Source organism: Thunnus thynnus, chromosome 5 (genome assembly GCF_963924715.1).
Source record: "Thunnus thynnus chromosome 5, fThuThy2.1, whole genome shotgun sequence".
NCBI lineage: Eukaryota > Metazoa > Chordata > Actinopteri > Scombriformes > Scombridae > Thunnus > Thunnus thynnus.
In genome coordinates, this window is record NC_089521.1 from 34,896,346 (window position 1) to 34,919,798 (window position 23,453).

Below are 23,453 nucleotides of genomic sequence, written 5' to 3' on the forward strand. Positions count from 1 at the left end.
ATTTAATGATGACATGTGGTTCAGAGTTCATTTCCTGTTAAATCAATATATAACTTCACAAAATCAATGTTAGATTCTGAAATACAATTAAATTCTTATTTATTTTTATTAAACTCCACATCAAATCAGAACTTAGATGAATTAAAATGAGAATACTTTATAATAAGAACTGTAATGGTTTCTGCCTACAGATAACTGGCAGGCGGTTGTCCTCTACCTCTGACTGAGTATCTGGGTTCCCAAAATCTACACGTGAGACCATCCTGGACCTGCTTCAGGAACCAGATTCAGTCAACCAGCTGTCATTGAACCACTACCAACGGGCCTGTTTAGTCAGGAATCATAACCGCCGGGTCACAACGATGTGTATCGGTGCAAACAGATGTTGGAGGTTTGAAAGTCCTCCAAGATGATCTTCTGACAGGTGGTCTCTGGAGGGGACCCACTCTGACGGTCTGAGGACACTCACCTGGTTTTATAGAGTCCTGATCCCAACAGTTCAGCCAATTATTGAATAAAGTGAATAAATGTAAAACTAATGTCAGCTGATCCCAAACGAGGCGTCTTTGCTCACCTTAAAGAAACACCAGAAGAGCTCAGAGACGAGCACGAGTCAGGAACTCTGGTTGGATTGTATAAAAATACAAACCAGTTTTATTTGGTTTGACAAAAGAAGTAATCTAAGAATGCAAAAAAATAAAATACAGAAAGCACCAAAAAGAACCAAAGTGAGTCTCAGTGAGATTTCCCAAAAAGCTCAAAGAAAAACAGGAACCTCGAGTCTCTCTTGGTTTTTACTTCCTCTTCTTAACATTGTTATTTCCACAAATGGCTTTTTATCTCTAGAACATCTATCGGTTTCCTGTTACATGACTTTACACAAAATACTGACCTTATCTCCAGCCGTCACTTACATCAGACTACCTGGAACATCTGAACTTCTTCTGTTTTACATTTGAGATTAAAATTTTAGGGATTTCTGTTAAACCGCAGCTTCTCCTTCGCCTCAGGTGATCCGACGGTTGTTTGTGTTTGTTTAGTCGTTCTAGTTCAGTACAAATTCCTCACAAATGGTGAAAGATATTAAACTATGTTTGATTTGTCACCAAATAAAATAGTCAGAAGTCGGCTTGAGTAGATTTTGGCTACAACAGAACACTCACTATTACTTATTTTGCAGAAAACTATTTTGTTATGTTGGAAAGACGAGACTTCTCCATCTTTTAATGTATCTCTTGATTAAATATCTTATTTCTTCTTCTGGAGAACTTCTCACTGGAAAATAAAAATTGTGGACAAAGTTTCTTTGATTTTTAGTCACATTTTATCTCATATTTAGAAAATGTGAAATGCCAGAAAAAGTAGATGTTTGCTGTTTTGTTTAATGGACTGTTGGTAACAACATCATTTTGGCTCATTGTATATGACTGAAGCACTTTTTGTTGATGTTTTTGTTTGTTTTGTTTTTGTTTTGCTTGGTTTGTTTGTTTGTTTGTGGCCTGCGGAGGAGGGAATGATGAAATGTGTGGACTGCTTTACTTACAGCATCAACAGTTTGATGAAACAGAGAAAAAATAAAGATAAAAAAACATAAAACGAGACGTTCTCCTCCGGCAAGATGCTGCTGAGGTCGATCCAGACCAAATCCTCCCGCCATGAGAACAACTTCCTCCCGTCTGCAGCCGCCTCGTCAACAAGGTCTGTAAACATACCGACTTCACCTCAGGATCAGTTCATCTGATGTATCTTTGCTGCACTAACTGATATATATCCTGTTAACACACACACACAGTTTATTTAAACTCAAATTTATATTTATATCTACACTTGCATTCATGCTTCTATTTATATTCTACTTTTTTGTATAGACATAGTTTTTATCATGTGAATATGCAGATAGTTCAGCTACACATGAATATAAACTGTCTCTTTCTCACGCGGTTATGTTTATTGTTTATTGTTTATTGCTACTTGGAGAATAACTCTGCCTCTGAGCTGCAGTTACACCGCTTCATCTAAAGAGGGCAGCATCCCGCCACCTCTGCGTCTATTCTGCCGGAACAGAAAAACCACGAAGAAGAAAATCTCCCGCCCCATCCGCTGTTGCTTTTAAACGAGAGCGGGAAGCTTCACTTCTTCACTCCGAGCGGAGAGTTTGGTGCTTTAACATCACTTAACTTCACAGGTCGCGACCAAAAATGGTGAGAACTAAAGCCGACAGTGTTCCCGGAACATACAGAAAAGGTAAAGTAACGATTTACACGCGTTTATAACGGATTCAGCACCGAACATCTCATTTCTGTTTGATTACAGCGGATTTATGTCGCAGTCTGGCGGCGCCAAACAAAGCGGACAGATGGACACAACGTTCATTGTTTCCGTTAACATGGCTCATCTTTTTCTTTATTAAACAGTCTAAATGTGAGCATGTTTATAGAGATGAAGCCGGTAATCTGTTAAATCGTGAGTTAATCCTCCCAACAGCCGCGTCCCGCCAACACGGCGCTGATAGTGAGTTCCTCCCGGACAGAGAACCGCTTTCTCTTTAAAAAAAAAAAACAACAACAACACACATTTAACTCCAGTCTGTTGTCATCAAAATACAGTTTCTACCTGCGTGTCTGAGCCGTCTGATGACATTTCACTGGGTCTTTTTTCTTTAGGAGTGTTAGTCTCGCTTTCTGCAAACTGGCGCCAGTTTTTTTAGCGCCGCAGTGCAGCTTTGTGCGGACGTTTCACCAAACTCCCTGAAAAAGTCTCATAATTTAACGTTGTATCGCTTATTATTGAACATACACACTTGACAGGGGTTAATCAATCATATTTTGTTAATCCACAGGGTATTTAGGTAAATTCGGCGTCCAGTTAATCCGCATTTCATCTCCAGAATGAATGAAAAGTTGAGTATAAAGACTTTATTAAAGGGCCATTGCGTGAAAAGACATACATGGTGTATATTTCCAAAACTGAGCTTTGGTGTCTGACCATATTTACACTGTTTTAGCCTTTTTATACTGTTCTCTGCTTCACCTGCACAAGGTGCCATAAAGTGACTGTTCTTCTTTGGTGTTTTATTACGTCGCCAGTCATCAGGGTGTGTTTATGCTTTTTATTTGCAGCTGTTGCAGCGACGGCACCCCGGAAGTCTCTGGGCTCCAGTGCAGCCAACTCCTCGGCCTCCTCCAGCAGCCAGGCAGCCACACCTGGTCAGACGCAGCAACACACACACACACACGCTGCACCGTACGATGGAGTAAATACTGACGTTATGATGTTTTTTAATTCACAGCAAAGAGCAAATACGCTGGCGGTAACCCAGTGTGTCCCCGTCCCACCCCGACCTGGCAGAAGGGCATCGGGGACTTCTTCGGTGGTCCCAGCAGGAAGCCGGAGAAGGAGAACCGTCAGCCTGAGGAGGTGGATGATGATGAAGAGGCCGGAGGCAGCGGGATGTCACAGACCAGCAGGAAGTATGAAGACCTGCTTATTATTATTATTGATCAGACTCAAACTGTTCTCACAGCTGCAGCTAACAATTATTTCAATTATCGATAAACCTGATTAGTCGTTGAAATAAACACAAACGTCTTCACAACGACCCCAAAAACCTTCACGTGTTCAATTAACTGTCATTTTAGCTTTAAAAATGACAAACAATTGATTGATTATCAATAGTTTCAGTTGATTGACAGACTGATCGTTGCAGCTGTACTATGTAGTCATAACTGCTTTCAGCTTCTAAGTTTTGATGGTTTTATGTTTTTCTTTGTCGAACGTGACAGAAAACTGAACATCTGTCGGACAGAACGACGTCATCTGATGATGTCATAACGAGCGTTTTCACTGTTTCTGACTGTTGTTGTTGTTTGATGCAGATTATAATGGTGTCACAGTTGAACTGGTTGAACTGGTTTCTTCAGTGTGTGACTCTGTGTTTGTTGTTGTCTGCAGGTCCCGGCCGCTGCCTGCTGATGAAGACGATGATGAATGAATGAATCTGCTGAGACTCACTCAGCGACGTTTTTTTAATGTACATCTGTATATAATTTCTACTGAATTCACTTTGTATAGTTCATTAAACGTTTTGTGTTTTTAACCTGCAGAGTTCCGTCTCTAATGTTTTAAAAGCTTTTTATTTTTTATTATCGATGTTTTTATCAGATGAATCTGAGCTTCAGTTTAATCAATCTGCTTCTTTCAGAGCCGTTAATGAAATATTAATATTAATATTTTGTTACTGAGAGTCTTAAAAAGCTTCAGAAGATATTAAAAGGCTTTTAAGTTTCAAATGTTTTTTCTTCTATACGCAGTAATGTTGGTTATAAAATGATTTATTTAAAATATTAAATGTCATTTTAGCAAAATCTGGCTGGAAAATCTGCGATTCTATTGTTAGTTTATATATTAATGAATATATTCATCATTTATTGATTCTGCTGATTAACGAGTCATCAGTTATATTATTGTTATAAACTTCCAGGAAGTAACGACAGGAAAATAAAATATATTTAAATAAACTGACTTTTTTTCAGGCACTTTGTAAATAATTCCAGCAGTTATGAGTTATATTACTGATTGTGTTCAGTATGTTTATTATTATTAATATTAATAATAATAATCTTTATTTATTCAGGAAGGATCACAGTCATAAACTCACTGAGTTACTGAACTTTGAACCAGTTTACAGCCGTTAAGACTGAAACAATATAAATATGTATATGTTTATATTTATATTATAGCTCAATAATAAAAATGAGGTTTTTACAGCATCGTTTGTCTTCAGACCTTCGATTCAAATAAAGAAAAACTCTTTAAAACACTTTAACAGAGATGTTGAAAGCTCAGGAATCAAACAGGAAGTAGACTTTTATACTGAAGGCAGAAACACAAGATGACACATTTATAAAGGATTTATAATATTTATGAAGGTAAAACTGGAGCTGCAACAGTCAGTAGATCAGATAAGTTATTAATAATCAAAGACTTGTTTTAGTCTTAAACTTTAAATTATTTTCATTATAAAACGTCAGAAGAATCAACGTCAGACTTTAACACTTTGTTCTTTATTTCTATGAATTAATTTATTAATATGATTGACAGATGAAAGTGTTGAACAGCATCAACGTCATGTAGATTCACTTTCTACTGACAAGATTTATGAGAAATAACATCAAAGCTCCTGATGAAGACGAGCTGGAACCATGTTTGTGTTTCCATGTTGGTCCCAGTCTCACTGGAGCTGCTTCTTACTGGACGTGTTTTTAATGTGTTCTAATAGTTGTTATTATTGTTATTTTCCTCACGTTGTTGTTTGACTGAATTCAGCAGCAAATAAACTCAGAATCAACATTTACAACATTTATTCAGAGCAGCGAGACAAATCAAAGTACAATCAGGTGCAGAAAACCTTCATCATCATCATCATCATCATTTAGAGACATCAAACTGCTTCAGTAAGAGTGTTGTTATTATTATTATTGTTATTGTTGTTGTTGTTGAGGAGGTGCGGGTCAGAAGGACAGGTTGATGAGCAGAGCGTTGTTGTTGTTTTCCTTTTTGTCTTCTGGACTCCACTTGATGAGCGGAGAACTCAGATCGATCAGCTGTTCAAAACAAACAAACAACAACAAACAACAGCTGAGAGGAATGTGTTTACTGTGACTGATGAAAAACAAACAACACTAATATTTTTATCATCAGGTGAGGACGGGTGAGGACAGGTGAGGACGGGTGAGGACGGGTGAGGACAGGTACGCTGCACGGCCAAAAGTATGTGGACAGAGGAAGGTTCCCTCCGTTTCCACCAGAAGAACTAAACGTTCCTGTTTGTTTCATCACATCTGAGAGCAGAGAGTCAGTTTATACTCAGGAGATCTGGATGAATGAAGGGATGAATGGATGAATGGATGGATGGATGAATGGATGGATGGATGTGATGAATGAGTGAAAAGCAGAGCGTCTGTCCCCAGTAAATCAGCTGCTGAGTGGGTTTTCTGTCTCTCTCCTCATTCACTCTCTAGCTCGCTCCACCGCTCTCTCTCCTCATTCACTCTCTAGCTCGCTCCACCGCTCTCTCTCCTCATTCACTCTCTAGCTCGCTTCACCGCCGCTCTCTCTCCTCATTCACTCTCTAGCTCGCTCCACCACACTCTCTCTCTCTCTCTCTATGCTTCTGTTGTGCTGCTTTATTAAGATTTGGAACCACAGTAAACAGCCGTCCACAAACTTTCGGACACGTGTTCACATGTCAGTGCTGTGACATCATAAGTTCTGTGTGTGATGTCACCAGGTGAGGGGGGTCAGGTACCTGGGTCGTAGTGCAGGTCTTGTTGCTGGTTCGGAGCGGGTCGGGAGTGTTGGTCAGGTCGATCAGAAGCTTCTCCTGAGGCTGCAGAGCAGGAGGAGGAAGATCCACCAGGAGAACCTGAAGAGGAGAACCAAGAGAACGTTACACTGATGAAGATCTGTGAGGAGGAGGAGGAGGAAGATCCACCAGGAGAACCTGAGGAGGAGAACCAAGACAACGTTACACTGATGAAGATCTCTGAGGAGGAAGAGGAGGAGGAAGATCCACCAGGAGAACCTGAGGAGGAGAACCAAGACAACGTTACACTGATGAAGATCTGTGAGGAGGAGGAGGAATCAGCTCTCAGTTGGATAAAGATGTTCATGGATCAAATAAACCAGACTGAATATTTTGGTTAAACATCTCAGTGGACTCTCTGAGTTCAGCACCGTGAAGCTGGTCTTTTAAAAATGGGTCTACTTCCTGTTTTTGTCACACACACACACACACACACACACACACACACACACACAAATAAACAAACAAACAAACAAAAGGAAAATGAATTAACCAGGAAATGAACAAATAGTCACCATCAACCCTGGATAACTGTGTGTGTGCGTGTGTGTGTGTGTGTGTGTGTGTGTGTGTGTGTGCATATGTGTGTCTCTGTGTGTGTGTGTGTGTGACCTCTGACCTCCTGAGTCTTCTTCTCCTCAGTTGTCTCCAGTTCGATCAGGTTTCTGCTCGGCTCTGATTGGCTCTGACTCAGCGCTCCGGTATCTGTGCTCTCTGATTGGTCAGGCTGTGGAGCGGTGGGGGGCGGGGCAGCCGGGGGCTCCTCCTCTTCCTCCAGACAGAAGGGCTGGATGTCCGGGGCATCGACAGGCTCCGCCTCCTGCGTGTCTGCGGGGGCGGGGCTTCATACAAACAACCACACACACCAATAAAAAGTGAGACGTCTGCGTGTGTCGTCAAGGAAACAGGCAGGTGATCTGCAGCTTTTCTATTGGTCGACAGCATCTCACCTGCAGCTGCTCGCGCTGCTGGCAGAGGCGGAGTCAGAGTCAGAGGTAGGCGGCGGCCTTGCGGGGCGGGTCTGGTTGGTGGGCGTGGCTACGGGGATGGCGGACATCCTGCGTCTCAGCGGGGTGGGGAGGGCCGAAGGACGACGCGCCTTCACCTGCAGCGACCTGCAGGCGCCAGCAGAGGGCGTCAGAAGACCTGCCGGCTTCTGAGGAAGACTACGGGAGAGGAAGGCAGATCACTTTACAGGATGCAGAGTTACAGGTTTTAAAGGTGTTCCTGTATCATAAAGCTGGTTCGAGATTACCATGGTAACCAACGACTGCATGTTAACAGCGTTTAAATCTGAGTGTGATGTCACTGACCTGTCCACGCCGCTCGCTGACATCAGACGCTTTGGCTTCAACGTCTCTGAGACGTCTGGAGACAAAATACCTGAAACACCTGAAGACAGACAGACGGTCAGTCAGTCAGTCAGTCAGACAGTCAGTCAGTCAGTCAGACAGACAGTCAGTCAGACAGTCAGACAGTCAGTCAGTCAGTCAGACAGACAGTCAGTCAGACAGTCAGTCAGACAGTCAGACAATCAGACAGACAGTCAGTCAGACAGACAGTCAGTCAGACAGACAGTCAGTCAGACAGACAGACAGTCAGTCAGACAGACAGACAGTCAGACAATCAGACAGACAGTCAGTCAGTCAGACAGTCAGTCAGACAGACAGTCAGTCAGACAGACAGTCAGACAGACAGACAGTCAGTCACAGTCAGACAATCAGACAGACAGTCAGTCAGACAGACAGTCAGTCAGACAGACAGTCAGTCAGACAGTCAGACAGTCAGACAGTCAGTCAGACAGTCAGACAATCAGACAGACAGTCAGTCAGACAGACAGTCAGTCAGACAGACAGTCAGTCAGACAGTCAGACAATCAGACAGACAGTCAGTCAGTCAGACAGTCAGTCAGTCAGACAGACAGTCAGTCAGACAGACAGTCAGACAGACAGACAGTCAGTCAGACAGTCAGACAGACAGACAGTCAGTCAGACAGACAGTCAGACAGACAGACAGTCAGTCAGACAGTCAGACAATCAGACAGTCAGACAGACAGACAGTCAGTCAGACAGTCAGACAATCAGACAGACAGTCAGTCAGACAGACAGTCAGTCAGACAGACAGTCAGACAGACAGTCAGTCAGACAGTCAGTCAGACAGACAGTCAGACGTATCAGAGAATCACTTTCATTGATAACAACAGTGTTTCTATCTGGGTAGGGTATCTGCTGTTCAACAGGTTACTATTAACATCCGGCTCACAGTCTCGTCTGTTGTTTCACCAACAGCTGCAGAAGTGAAGGCCGTTAGCTCTAAAGTTAGCAACAACCGGTCAGCCTGACCTGACCAGGCTCACTTAAGGTGGACGGAGCTTTAAGGTGGACCAGCTGTGTGAGCACCTGTTCCTGTCCTGTGATTGGTTGAAAGAATGCAAACTGATGTCTGGAGCTGTAACGATTCGTTGATTTGTTGATTGACAGAAAATTATTCGTCAACTATTTGGATCATCTGGATTTAAAGGTTTTAGGTTTTGAAGACTCTGAGAGTTTGAACGCCGCACAACAACTAATCAATTAATCAATAAAATATGATCTGATGACAGAATAAGCAGCTGTGACATCATCAGCGTCTTACCGTCTCCATGGCGAACTGCTCTGACTCCTCCGCTGGGCGTCGGGGGGGCGAGCGCCTTCAGCACGCTCTGCCGCCGGGCTGAGGCGGGGGCGGGGATGGAGGCGGTCCTCTCTGAAACTCTTCTGGCGGGTGTGGGCTGGAGGGGCGTGGCCTCAGCTCTCTTCAGCGGCGTGGACCTGTCGGCCTCAGACGGCTTCCTGGCCTGCGTGGACAGGGAGCGGCGGCCGGCGGCGGCGGAAGGCTCTGCGGCGGCGTAGACGGTGGAGCGGCGTGGTCTGTTCTGATTGGCGGGTCTGCTGACGCTGTTGGGGGCGGGGCCAGCGCAGCTGCTCAGACGCCGGCTCAGAGAAGCATTCAGTTTACCTGCGAAGGAGACGCAACACCTGTAGAGACGTTTTCACCAACACGTTCTATTTGTCGGCAGGATGAAGAGTCGTACCTGCAGCCGGCGATGACGATGAAGACGAGGATGTGTTCTTCCTCTCCGTCACCCTCCTGCTCTGAGGGGGCGGAGCTTTCACACCTGATAGGTTCCTCTGATGGAGGAAAAGAAATCAGGATTTCTGTAATAATCTACTTAAAGGAGCAGCGCATGATGAACCAATCAGAGGACAGGTGTCTTACCTTGGTGGGCGGAGCCAACATGCGCTTTCCCAGCGTGCTGGAGTTGAGGGAGGAGTCGCTGACGTCAGAGGCCACGCTCGTCGAATCGGAGAGAAGATCCTCGTACGACTCCGCCCGACTGGATGGACGAGAGCTCGGGCTCCGCCTCCCACCCGCCACCGCCGCCGCCTGCAACAGGAAGTCAACAAACGACATCAACGTCTGATTCATCTCAGCGGTTCCCAAACTGAGGGTCAGGGACCCTGCAGCAGGTCACATGATCAATCAATATCTCAAGGTCCACTTATTAGCTTTAATCACATGTCTGTGTGATTCCTCGGCCAGACGACGTCATGTTTGCTGTTTTATAGACTGAAGAAGTAAAAAAAACAAACTCATACTTTGCTCGGCGGTTGCAGTCTGGTTCTCTCCACTCTGCTCTTGTTGGCCGAACAGGAAGTCGAAGGGACGGCCAGTTTGCTCGGCAGCACGACGCCGACGCCCAGCACGGCCTTCCCTCGCAGCGCCGTCCTGGGCTTCGCCTCCGAGCTGGAGGTGCTGAGTCTGGCGGTGGATGAAGCAGAGCGGGAGGATGAAGCTGCGGTGGATGAAGCAGAGCGGGAGGATGAAGCTGCGGTGGATGAAGCTGCGGTGGATGAAGCAGAGCGGGAGGATGGAGCTGCGGTGGATGAAGCAGAGCGGGAGGATGAAGCTGCGGTGGATGAAGCAGAGCGGGAGGATGAAGCAGAGCGGGAGGATGAAGCTGCGGTGGATGAAGCAGAGCGGGAGGATGAAGCTGCGGTGGAGCTGCTTCCTCTCTGCAGGCGGCGCTGGATGGCGGGCGGCAGCTGCTTCATGGGACTGTCCTGCACGCAGAAGGTCTGGCGTTTGACGGGGCTGAGCGCCGCGGCTGGCTGACCAAACAGGTCCAGTTTGGCGTCAGCGTCCTGGACAAACTGTTCCCTGTTGGTCGTGGAGTCTGTGATCACGTCGGCGGCGGTCCGGTCGTCCGGGACGTGCTGCGGACTCGGCTCGCTGTTCTGCAGCTGGTCGGCCACTCTGTGGGCTTCCTGACACATGGCCTCCAGCTGATCTCCGGTCAGCGGGCTCCAGCTCGCCTGCACGCCGCCGCCGCCACCTCCGATCTCCAGCCGCGACGCCACGTTAACAGAGACACGCCTCTCCTGGTCCACAAACACGTCGTCCTCGTCTTCATCACCTCTGGAGCTGCGGAGCAGAGAGACATGACATCATGAACGCTGTAGATTATTCACGTCAGACGACTGAAACTCACCTGCAAACATAAACACTTCATGACGTCTCAGCTTCACTTCCTCCGTGTGAAGCAGTTCTGCAGGTGACCAGCAGGTGTCCCCGTCTGACTCAATCAATCAACTGCTGTCCATCAGAAGGATCAAACCCGAACATACACCTGGACCGTGTATGAAGCCTCCCACAGGAAGTGAAGTGCACGGTGCTTTGACACGGCGGCTTTATCAACACCAAGTACGACAAGTTCTGACTTAAGACAACAAACTCACGGCGCGGTGTGACCATCCTGCCTGCTGACATCAGCAGCTCAGCTTCAACACACCTGAACCCGACTGTACTGTGACATCATCATCATCTCAACACACCTGAACCCGACTGTACTGTGACATCATCATCTCACCACACCTGAACCCGACTGTACTGTGACATCATCATCTCAACACACCTGAACCCGACTGTACTGTGACATCATCATCATCTCACCACACCTGAACCCGACTGTACTGTGACATCATCATCTCAACACACGTGAGCCTGACTGTACTGTGACATCATCATCATCTCACCACACCTGAACCCGACTGTACTGTGACATCATCATCTCAACACACCTGAACCCGACTGTACTGTGACATCATCATCATCTCACCACACCTGAACCCGACTGTACTGTGACATCATCATCTCAACACACCTGAACCCGACTGTACTGTGACATCATCATCTCAACACACCTGAACCCGACTGTACTGTGAGATCATCATCATCTCAACTCAGAGCTCCACTAACACAAAAAACGAAAACAACAACTCATTGACAGACAGATGCAGTAAATGATGTTATTCAGTCTGTAATGCAGCAATAGAAAAAATACTACCTTAATGACATAAAACTACATTTAATACAGACTGATCTGTTCATTTTAATACATTTATATGTATGTAAATGTGGTGCATCTGTACACATGGAGCCTCAGAGGTTGTTCTCTCTGATATATCTGAGTCTCACCGCTGCTCTGGCTGACGTGTTCCTTCATCACGTTAGTTTGTTTAGAAACGGCTTCAAAGACTAATAACAGCATCAAGAGGTTCCTCTTACAGCAGATGCCACTGAGCATGTGCGGGAATGCAGCTCTGTTTACAGTCAGGAGGTAGAACAAAGGGTTAAACTAGCGGAGCTGCAGACTGAACTTAATCATCTCACGACCCCTCAGATTTATCTGCTGACCCTTTGGAGGGGCCCGACCCCTAGGTTGGGAACCACTGGACTAAACTAGCTAACTGTATATAAAGTAGTGTAAACTAGCTCCACCTCCAGCAGCTACAACAGTAACATGCTGCTCTAACACTGATGCTTCACTATTAATAATCTAATGATGTCATATATAATAATATATCAGTCAGAGGGACCAAACCACTACTTTTACTGCAATACTTTAACTACATCAAGCTCATAATACTTATGTACTTTTACTGCAATACTTTAACTACATCAAGCTCATAATACTTATGTACTTTTACTGCAATACTTTAACTACATCAAGTTCATAATACTTATGTACTTTTACTGCAATACTTTAACTACATCAAGCTCATAATACTTATGTACTTGTACTTGTAATGGAGTATTTTGATGTTGCAGTACTGGTACTTTTACTGCAGTAAAGGATCTGAGTTCTTCTTCCTCTGCTGACGACTGTTTCAGACATTTAAAGATCAACAGTGGAACTTTTAGCTGTTTGTGGTCGATTCAGAAACAACCTGTTCTAATGAAGCTTTATCGTAGAGAAATATAAAATCCTACATGACAGAATAATAAAGAGTGTTGATATGAGCAGAGTTTCCACAGCACCTGAAACCCAGTCAACAGAACCTGGACAGGTGTGTGTGTGTGTGTGTGTGTGTGTGTGTGTGTGTGTGTTTCCTACCTGGCAGGTGACAGAGAAACATCAAAGTCAAACTTCTCATCGGGCAGAAAGAACACACCTGTACAGAGACACAAACACTTAATGAACACATGAACAGAGTGTAGCAGCTGACTCAGGGTCAGTGAACACATGAACAGGGTGTAGCAGAGTGTAGCAGCTGACTCAGGGTCAGTGAACACATGAACAGGGTGTAACAGGGTGTAGCAGCTGACTCAGGGTCAGTTGATGAACACATGAACAGGGTGTAACAGGGTGTAGCAGCTGACTCGGGGTCAGTGAACACATGAACAGGGTGTAACAGAGTGTAGCAGCTGACTCGGGGTCAGTGAGTGTAACGTTAACTTGCCGCTGTTTGCTCCACGGTCCATCCCTTCCATCTGATCCGGATCACACCTGCAGCAGCAGCAGAACATTCAGCTCTGACATTAAACTATAACAACATTTCAAACAGCGGATAGATTCAATAAAACATCAACTTTAACCTTCCGGCTAACGTCAGCGTTAGCCTGCTAGCTCGTTAGCTTAGCTCTGCAGCTAAATCAAACTGCTCTGAGCTTAAAACTGAGAATTTTAACATGAAGTTTGGTTCATTTAGAATTCACACAAAGTCACAGTTTCATTAAACTTTAAACTACAAACCTCAAAGTCTCTCTGAAAACTCACGATTCCGTCCTGCTCCGCATTCAAACGACACGAAAACAATTCAAATCTGCTGCGCTGCGGGTCATGTGACTCAAACGCGCTCAGCCATTGGCTGGACGTGTGTGACGTATAAGCGAGCCGAGTTTTGGGGATTGTAGTTTGCAGAGTTGAAACCGGTTTTCCGGTTTTAAATCCTATTTAAAAGCTTGATTTAAAAACGAACTACATGTGGGATCCATTACACTAACTTACTCTACATACATAAGCTAAAAATGCATCTATTTCTTCTTCTAAAAAATGCTCAGTGGTGGAAGAAGTACTCAGATACTTTACTGCAGTAAAAGTATCAATACAGCAATGTACAAATACTCCACCACAAATAAAAGTCCTGCATGAAAAACCTACTACAGTAAAAGTACATAAGTATTATGAGCTTGATGTAGTTAAAGTATTGCAGTAAAAGTACATAAGTATTATGAGCTTGATGTAGTTAAAGTATTGCAGTAAAAGTACATAAGTATTATGAGCTTGATGTAGTTAAAGTATTGCAGTAAAAGTACATAAGTATTATGAGCTTGATGTAGTTAAAGTATTGCAGTAAAAGTAGTGGTTTGGTCCCTCTGACTGATATATTATTATATATGACATCATTAGATTATTAATAGTGAAGCATCAGTGTTAGAGCAGCATGTTACTGTTGTAGCTGCTGACCAAGAAAATAATTTTAAGTTTAGTTAGTTGCACGCTACGATGCTGGTGTTTCATCATTCAGGTCAACATTTGCTTATTATCAAAACAAAACAAAACAAAAAGTACAGCTGAGACTCTGTGTAGCAGATATTTGGTCATAAACCAAGGTGTTGGATAAACTGAAATTTTGATCTGATGATGGCGCTAGATAAAAAGTTAAACCTGCGTTAACTGATACGTTAGCGCTGTAGTGAACTCAACTCTGACTCATCATCAGCTTTAAGTTGATATGTTGAACTTGTTGGCAAACAGTTGCTTATTCCCACATCCAGCAGTTACGGAGCAACATTATCATTCATGTGGAGTCGTGTTTCTCTTTTAGCTGTTTTAACTCTCCACCAGCTCCTGAGGGAAATATCTGGCTCTTTAGCTGCTAAATGCTCCACTATGTTCACCAGCTAGTCTACAGCTAACTGTTAGCAGGTAGTGTTCAGCGGCTTTTTACAGCTTTTTATCTCTGAAAGCGACGCTATGAGATGCTGAGAGTGAACCAGAACAGTAAAGTTGCAGCCGGACAGATAAACAATGAGCTGAAACTCACTATAAAGCTCCGTAAAGCCGAGAGGAGCTGCAGAGTCACTGTAGGTGGAGAGATTATCGATTATAGCTGCTTTATGGGATCACCAGAGTTATTATAATTAATCCTGAGGGGAACGTGGCTGTCAGAACCAAATTTGATGGCAATCCATCCAACGTTTGTTGAGACATTTCACCAAAAAACAACATATGTCAACATCACAGTGGTGCTACAGGAAAACTCAAGAGGAGTAAGATTCATCCTCTGGGGAACATGAGTGTGTGTACAAAATTTAACAGTCATCCATCGTGTATTAGTTGAGATATTTCAGTTTGGACCGACAGACATTGCGACCTAAAAATTCCTTCACATACGTGTAATACTGACATTCACCACTAGAGGTCCACAGACGTCACGCTGAGACACTTTAAATGACTCCAACAACCTCAGCGACACGTGATCAGCTGTTTTCTTTCCTCTCAGTGTGTTTGAGCAGAAACAGTTCAGCTCAAAACTCTTCATCAGGTTGTTCTTGGTGAAGCTGCGTCACCTGTCAGATAAATCAACTGGTTCTCGTTCAGCACCGTCATCAGTGAGGACAAACCAACACTCATAATATAATCACTTTTATAAGACCATGAGATTATTCTCAAATTTACAACTTTTTTTCCCCTCAAAACGACTTTATTTCATAACATTTCAACTTTATTCTCCAAATCTCGGATTATTTTTTCCCCGCAGTGACATAGTGACACCATCTCGTTTGTAGTTATTGCTGTAAAACCTCAAGTCCCTGTTTAGTTTTACCTTCAACCTCCTTGGTGAAACTTCTCCTGATTAGACCCTCCTGCCTTCAGGCCTGTTAGTCTTCCTCTTTAAACCACATGTTGGTTGATATTTCATGGAGCTGCCTGATTTTTTTTGTATTGACTTTATGTAAGATCCGATGTTTAATAAAACCTCCTCATGCCTGACTGACTGCTTCTAATACGTTTGTCTTTAAAGGACAGATTCACCATTTTTTCAAGTATGTCTTACAGTCAGGTTTCCATAGTAACAGTGAAAGAGGTTTTCCTCGCTGTAATCATTCCTCCTGTTCATACTGGATATTAAAAGATCCTTCAAATGTGCTCTCAATGGAAGTGATGGAGGATAAAATCCACAGTGTGTCCACACAGTCATTTAAAAGTCTGTGTGAAGCTTCTATTCAGCTTCATCAGTCTGAGTTAGTCATATCAAGTGGATATCTGACACATTTACAGTCTTTTTAGCATCAAATTCCCTCTTTGTGTTTCCTCGGACAGTGTTTCCCTGTTGAGCTGCAGGTGGAAGTATAGTAACAAAAAGAGGAACTTTGGCACTAAAAAGACTGTAACGTTGAAAGATATCTACTTGATTTGACTCATTTAGACGCTGAAGCTTCATATTAGCTTCAGATAAACTTTGTTTGACTGTGGGTTTTGTCTGAAGGCCGACATGTGATGCAGTATTCTGTGTTTCCTCTCATACTTGGACTTGTTATCGTTCTGGAGGTGAAGACGTATTTCAGACGTTTGATGTGAAGAAGAACAAACGAAAGAATCGTCACATTTATCTTTTTCTGTCCGATGTGAAGCTGCATCACAAACATCCTGCTCTGAAAGTTGTTTTTTATCTTTTAATCATTTTTTGGTTTTACATCTTTGAAACAACAACAACAAGCTAAAACATTTTTTTTTTACAAAAATACTAGAATAAAATCCAACATTAGACATTTACTTTAAACATTTCTGTCTACAAACACCCGTCTGTAAGAATACCCCCCCCCCCCCCCCCCACCCCCCGACTCTAAACATGTCACAGATCCTTAAAGTCTGTGAAGGAAAATGAGAAATTTCCTTTTGAACACATTATACATATTAGAAAATAATTGCTGAAAACATGTGAAAACACTGAACTATGTTTTACTGAACTGTGCAGTTTGAGCCTTAAACTGTTTTTTCATCATTTCTGTGTTCAGGAATGTTTTGGGCGGGACTGAAATGGTGGATCGATGGCGTAGATATATAAACACTAGAGCGCACATACTCATAGTTACTATTTAGTAGTTTTTACAAACTTTCATTGGAGACAACTGGGATTCACTTCAGATAATCAGCTGTTACTGGTGAACGGAGCCGTTTTCAGTCAACGTTAGCGAGTTATTTTAAAACCCCCAGCTGAAGCGTCCGTTGACGGGTGGAGAGCCGCCAGCGGCTTCGGCTTCAGCACCGGCCGGGGGCTGTGCGGGCTGGGACGTCCCCCCCGGGGCCAGAGAGGGACAGCGTTTACCTGGCGCCGCTTCACCAGAAAGCACAGCGTGAGAGGCTTTTACTCTGATGGTGGCGGCCACGATGAAGCCGCCAAACCAAAGGACTTTCCAGCAGAGAAGTGAGTAACATTTAAGTGCACCGAACTCCATTGAAAAAAAACAACAATTTAACATAATGGTGATTGAGGCGATGAATCGCTTGTTAACTAGTCATTTAAGTTACATTTTTACTGAAACAATTCCACATTTACCTACAAAACGTGCTGAATTAAACAGCGGCTCCTAATGTTACTTTATTATTAAAATATCGTCCATGTTGCTGCCTTAAACCTACAAACAAGGCCTATTTTAAATGGTGTATTTTTATATGGGAGTTTGGTTTGAGCCTTCAGAGGACGAGCCCCCAGCGTTTTATCGCTCAGAATACTGATAGAATATTGATCATTTTGAAACCTAATTTTATACGCTTGGTGATTTTTTTTTTTTAATCACTCAAATTTGGCTGTTGGTTAATTACACATTTTTCTTTGGTGTGAACTCAGAACACATTTATTATTGCTTTTTACACGGAATTTAATCCTTCACACACACAAAAAACTACCTGTCACGTCGGCTCACATCAGAAACGAGCTCTGACTACGTCTGAACATCAATATTTACAGATCAGAAACTGATTATTGATCAATCACCTCACGAACACTCTTCTCCTAAAACAACAACTGCAGAGTTCATGTCTATTACAGTAAAGAAGGAAACATCCGTCCGTGTCGGAACGAAAACACAGACACACCTGGAAACATTAAAAACCCAGCAGGTGAACTCCTGACGAGAACCAATCAGACGAGTCTGTTTTGAAAATGTTTTTTCATTCTTTGGCTCTCGGAGGAAGAACTCCCGTCGCAACAAATTCAGTACAAATAGGAAGTGGTCGGGCCTTGGGAGGGGCGGGGCTTATAGCGAGGTCTCCAGGCTGTGCAGGGGGCTCCCCGGACACGGCGGCAGCCCCGCTGAGTTGGGCGTGATCAGACCGGACCTGGAGCCGTCTTTATGTAGCGGGACGACGCGTTCCATGGCGTTGTTGTTCTGGTTGGGCGGGGACGAGAGGGGCGGCAGGGTGGTCAGCGGCGGCGGGATGAAGATGGAGTTTCGTTTGGTGGGGGCGTCGTCTTCTCCGTCAGCCTCGTCGATGAGCGGGATCTGAGGCTCCGAGTCCTCGATGCGGAACTCAGGTTGGCTCATGAAGTTGTGGATGGAGCTGCGAGACTCCGGCGTCTCCAGACCTTCATAAGGAGAAACGCTGTCTCTGAAGGCGTTGACCACACGGATCTGTCAGACGAGAAGGAGACAGGTGAGAGACAGACAGACAGGAAGGAGACAGGTGAGAGACAGACAGACAGGAAGGAGACAGGTGAGAGACAGACAGGAAGGAGACAGGTGAGAGACAGGTGAGAGACAGACAGACAGGTGAGAGACAGACAGGTGAGAGACAGACAGACGGGAAGGAGACAGGTGAGAGACAGACAGACAGGAAGGAGACAGGTGAGAGACAGACAGGTGAGAGACAGGTGAGAGACAGGTGAGAGACAGGTGAGAGACAGACCAACAGGAAGGAGACAGGTGAGAGACAGGTGAGAGACAGGTGAGAGACAGACCAACAGGAAGGAGACAGGTGAGAGACAGACAGGTGAGAGACAGGTGAGAGACAGGTGAGAGACAGACAGGAAGGAGACAGGTGAGAGACAGACCAACAGGAAGGAGACAGGTGAGAGACAGACAGGTGAGAGACAGGTGAGAGACAGACAGGAAGGAGACAGGTGAGAGACAGACAGGAAGGAGACAGGTGAGAGACAGACCGACAGGAAGGAGACAGGTGAGAGACAGACAGGAAGGACACAGGTGAGAGACAGACAGACAGGAAGGAGACAGGTGAGAGACAGACAGGAAGGAGACAGGTGAGAGACAGACCGACAGGAAGGAGACAGGTGAGAGACAGACAGACAGGAAGGACACAGGTGAGAGACAGACAGGAAGGAGACAGGTGAGAGACAGACAGACAGGAAGGACACAGGTGAGAGACAGGTGAGGAGGGTTTTTCCACCTGTCTGCTCATAATGACTAAAGATGAAAACATCTCGGGTTGGATCACAGCGAGCAGCGCCGCCGTCTGAAAGCTTCCAGAATCACTTCAACCATCTCTGAGTCCAAACTAAAGGAGACAGAAGTTCTCCTCCTGGATTCGCTTCTGGAGCAAACTGGATCTACCTCAGAGAACATATCATGATCCTCTTCCAACAAACACACATAGTTCTGACAGGCTTCAGCTGCTCTGCAGGGTTTTTATCACTGTCGCTTAACATGTGGACAATCAGCTGTTTGGATTCTGGGGATTTATTGAGTTAAACAGCTGGATTCAGTTGTGTTCTGCTGACTTTCTGCCTCTATTCTTCGTCTTTCCTCTTCCGTCGACTCTGGTAACAAGCCCACCACCCCTCTGCAGAACGACCACATGCTGAATCTGCAGGGACTCTCAGCCTCACACGTCAGCTACGAGCTAATCCAGGGCGTTACTTCCTGCGTTTACTTGAGTTTGGACTTAGAGACTTAGAGTTTGTATCTGAGGTTTATGTGAAAAGCTTCATGAGGCTCGCGCTGCTCGTCTCTACGTACTGTGTTTGAAGGTAAAATCGTACCTGCGTCTGGATGCGGCCGAGGCCGCGGCACCAGAGCACGTGGCCCCTCCTCATCTCCATCTCGGCGTGGTCGATCTCATCCAGGTCCTTCATCTCCTCCAGCTCCTCCTCGGGGATCTCCTCCCGCTGAGTGCCGTGACCCGCTGTCTTCAGGAACTTCAGCCAGCTGGTGGGGATGCTGGAAACCAGCTGAGAGCAGACCCGACACAAACGGATCAGACACAACAGCAGTGACATGTCTGTGACCTGAACATGCTACGGTGAGACGGATGATGATGATGATGATGATGATGAACCTGGTCTGCATCTGTCATTATATGTGCTGATATTTAAAATGATCACAGAGAACGTTGGAGGAGCTGCTGACGTGTTTTTAATCTGCTGTAAAAAGCAGAACAAGTTGAAACTATGATAGTAACGTTCTGCTGTGGCTGATAATTAAGATACTTTATTGATCCCGATCACTTTATTTGGCAGGATTATAATTTATAGATCATCAGAAGATTCGTATTTCTCAGCCGAGATATTTAAACACATTTCATTCAAGACTTTTTTAAATTCAACAATACTGAATTTACTACGTGAGACATTTAAGTAAAGCTGATTCCTCACATGTAATGGTCGTTATTTGAATATTGGCTTTAAACGCACAATATGTAATTTCAGCCGCTAGGGGTCTCAATCAAAACAGTAACAACAGTAGCAAGGGATCATGGGAGTTGTTGTCTTTGTTGTTAAATAACCAGCTTCATCAGGATAGGATTACTCCAGTGTTCATCATTCAGGATGTTTTTACCCGCAGAGGTCTCCTCCTCTCCAGAACAAACAGACCCGGAGATTACAGGTAAAAACACTGAATAAAGCTGTTTCACCAAAAAAAAATCAGTGTTTCTCCGACGATGTTCGGCGACCACCGGACGTCCGGTACGGGCTGTTAGCCGAGCTGCTGCTAACACTTGTTCGATTTATTTCTCTGATAACTTAAGATCCAGACGTCCAATGACTAAAATCCTTCTTCCGGCTAAAAGATATAGTTAAAAACCACCTAAATTTATCATGAAAATGTGGCTTAAAACTGAATAAAAGTCATTTATAACAGTTTGTGTGGAACAACCACAACGCCGATCTATTATCTTGTATGTGTGTAAGTTACTCTTTGGTAGACGCCATTGTAGCGGACAAACACAGCGTATGCATCTGGTGCGTGTTTACTCTTTGGTAGAGGAGGTATGACGCCATCGACAGGCGACCAAATGAAACGGTCCGTTACTTTGATTAAATTACAGATTTCTCTGGGTTTGAACGTTGTTGGAAACATTTGGGATAATGTAAGTACACAACTCAACAACATATATAACATAGGTCTAGTTGTTTTTAGACATTTTAATGTGGAATAATTACATATTATAACTTTAAATTTGAAATTTCTGGCTGATGATTTATATGTATTTATCAGTGGTGGGTCAGTAAACCTAAACAAAGGTCTTAGTATTTTTATCTCTCTCAAACTCTCAGGGATTTTGTTGTTTAGTTCAAAACCAGAATCCTGTTGTTGTTGTTGTTGTTGTTGTTGTTGTTGTTCCTGTTAACAGGAAGTGATGAGGATGAGAATGAAGATGCACAGACAGATTGCAGATAAAAAGTAATCACTGTACAAATAATCTATCTAGTTATATAAAGATTAAAGATCCTCCTATATATATATATAAAATACTGGGAATAATAATCTGTCTGAGACACCAGATGTCTCCTCCTTCACTGTAAAGTTCATTCTCAGTGTTTGTGCAAGTTGAATATTGATCCACGATTGGCTCCCAAACTGGCTGTGATGTCACATCCTGCTCAAACATGTTTCTGAGCGGAGGGACTTTAAAACATTTTGTCAGATCATACTGTTTTCTTCTGGGGGGCCTGGTAGTGACGGTTCTGTGGATCCGAGTTTCATCATACTCACCTGCCCCCACAGGAGGCTGCCGAGTCCCAGGAAGACACACCACAGCCACTGCTCGATGGTCAGACTCACACAGCTGAACGGTTTACCGCCGAACTGCACGATGAAGAACTGCAGGAGGACAGAAGGACGAAACCTTTTAATCACTGACGACTCTGAACCTGAGCAGGTTTGCTTTACGTTGGGTTAACGATGCCCCTCGTTTCCCTCACTGACGTCTGATGTCTGATACTGATTATAGATCCATGGCTGTGTCTGCCGTCACAGAATGTGACTGATAGAAATAAAACAAATCTGTTCATTGAAAGAACAGAACAGACATGAAGGAGCAATTCACTAACAAAGACGCCATTTGAATGGTATAAAAGTAGATTTATTTGGATTGTCGAGAGGGTTCAGGACTGATGAGGAGAGTGTAAGGTGGGCTGGATGCGGATCGAGGAGCGGGATGAAGGGGTCGATTGCCGGGGGATGAATGGGAGCTGAAGGTTGGTCCAGGTTGTGTACGGTGGGATGATGGGGTCGAGGAGAGGGATGAAGGGGGTCGATGGCGTTGGGACGACCGGGGACCAAATGGAATCACATGGAGCGTCTAGGAACCCGGGGGTCGAGACTCAGGGTGGGAGACACGTGTCTCGATGAGCTTTCTACTTCATCGCCCCCCTGTGGTTCCTAGAATAGGACGAGAGGAATCACTTATGTGGAAGTATTAACTCTAACGAGCATGTCTTTGGTGGTGGGAGGAAAGCGGAGTACCCGGCGGAAACCCACGCGAACACGGGGAGAGAACATGCAAACTCCACACAGAAAGGACCCGGGACGGCCGGTGTTCAAACCCAGGACCTTCTTGCTGTGAGGCACCATGAAGCCCATTGTGAGGGGAGAGAGGAGAAGAATGGGGGTTTTGAGGGGGGAGGGCCGTGAGAACTGAGACGAACGGGAGAGAAAGGGGTTAGACACGCTTATATAGGCATGCACGGATGATTGAATTAGTGAAAGAGAGGGGCGTGGTCTTGTTCCTGAACTTTGTTATAATAATAACTCCATTAAAAACAGCTGCAAACAGAATAATTGCCTATTAAGTTTGTGAAAGTCTATAATAAATATGATAGGACACATGAGACTGTGCAGCTGTTTGTTTTTCCTGAAAACAAGACAGACTTTAAGATTAGAAGCCTTTTAAAGAAGAAATAAAGTTACAAGAATGTTTAATTCATGATTCAGACTCTACACACATGTAAGTTTTTATTTTATGAATAAATATGAGGGGTTAGAACGTCCTCCATGATGGCCCTCCCCCCTCACAGGTTACCTGAATGACGAAGGTTCCCATGACGATGGAGCAGAAGATTGGGTTGTTGAAGACGCCCTCGAAGACGTTCCGCTCGCCGTGAATCTTGCGGGCGTTGAGTTCATTGAACAGCTGCATCAGGACGAAAGTGTTGAAGACGATGGTGTAGTGCTCGGAGGGCGGGGCGTGGAGGGGGGCGTTCCTGCCGCTGTCAATATCAAATATCTTCTCACCTGTGAAGGAGGGTCAAAGTTTACTGAGCAGGTGCACAAATCAACCCAATCCTCCACTTCCACGTCAGATTCCATCCGTTTATACATGAATAATGAAGAATTAATGTATTTTAATGGGATTCATTAGTGAATTCTAATATATTTAAATACTTTTAATGTTTTTGCACGAGTCCTTTAATACTGTTTATTACACCATGACGTCATCCGTCTGGGTTCAAACATTTACCCAGTAACAACTCCACCGAAACAACCTCAGTCACATCATTCCTGTCTCAGCATCTCCTCACTG

At 44.4% G+C, this 23,453-nt stretch overlaps 3 protein-coding genes across 6 annotated transcripts in view; 1 reads left to right on the forward strand and 2 right to left on the reverse strand.

Annotated features, from left to right (window-relative positions):
- The first annotated feature begins 2,086 nt into the window (after positions 1–2,086).
- Positions 2,087–4,096, forward strand: pclaf (PCNA clamp associated factor). The gene is made up of 4 exons (XM_067590964.1): positions 2,087–2,244; positions 3,120–3,206; positions 3,290–3,470; positions 3,952–4,096. Exons 1-4 carry the CDS (start codon positions 2,199–2,201, stop codon positions 3,989–3,991), a joined length of 354 nt encoding a protein of 117 aa, XP_067447065.1. The 5' UTR covers positions 2,087–2,198; the 3' UTR covers positions 3,992–4,096.
- Positions 4,097–5,343: 1,247 nt separating this feature from the next.
- gtse1 (G-2 and S-phase expressed 1) lies at positions 5,344–13,548 on the reverse strand. Of its 3 annotated transcripts, none has more exons than XM_067590966.1 (12): positions 13,440–13,548; positions 13,147–13,193; positions 12,801–12,858; positions 10,003–10,828; positions 9,623–9,790; positions 9,438–9,534; positions 8,999–9,361; positions 7,678–7,747; positions 7,315–7,530; positions 6,984–7,206; positions 6,308–6,424; positions 5,344–5,603 (listed from the first exon to the last, which is right to left on the reverse strand). In XM_067590966.1, the coding sequence occupies exons 2-12, from the start codon at positions 13,175–13,177 to the stop codon at positions 5,511–5,513; spliced, it is 2,262 nt and encodes a 753-aa protein (XP_067447067.1). In that variant the 5' UTR covers positions 13,178–13,193; positions 13,440–13,548; the 3' UTR covers positions 5,344–5,510. The 3 variants fall into 3 exon arrangements, with proteins under 3 accessions (XP_067447067.1, XP_067447066.1, XP_067447068.1); XM_067590965.1 differs by having other exon boundaries at positions 7,678–7,756; XM_067590967.1 differs by lacking the exons at positions 5,344–5,603; positions 6,308–6,424 and adding an exon at positions 6,512–6,583 and having other exon boundaries at positions 7,678–7,756.
- A 2,971-nt stretch (positions 13,549–16,519) lies between these two features.
- Positions 16,520–23,453, reverse strand: part of atp2b1b (ATPase plasma membrane Ca2+ transporting 1b) — a 37,053-nt gene continuing 30,119 nt past the window's right edge. For both annotated transcript variants that reach the window (XM_067590968.1, XM_067590970.1), the window contains exons 18-21: positions 22,953–23,164; positions 21,644–21,751; positions 19,690–19,878; positions 16,520–18,325 (exon numbers count right to left, since the gene is read on the reverse strand). In XM_067590968.1, the coding sequence (XP_067447069.1) occupies positions 17,951–18,325; positions 19,690–19,878; positions 21,644–21,751; positions 22,953–23,164 (884 nt within the window). In that variant the 3' untranslated portion in view covers positions 16,520–17,950. The remainder of the gene's footprint in view (positions 18,326–19,689; positions 19,879–21,643; positions 21,752–22,952; positions 23,165–23,453) is intronic.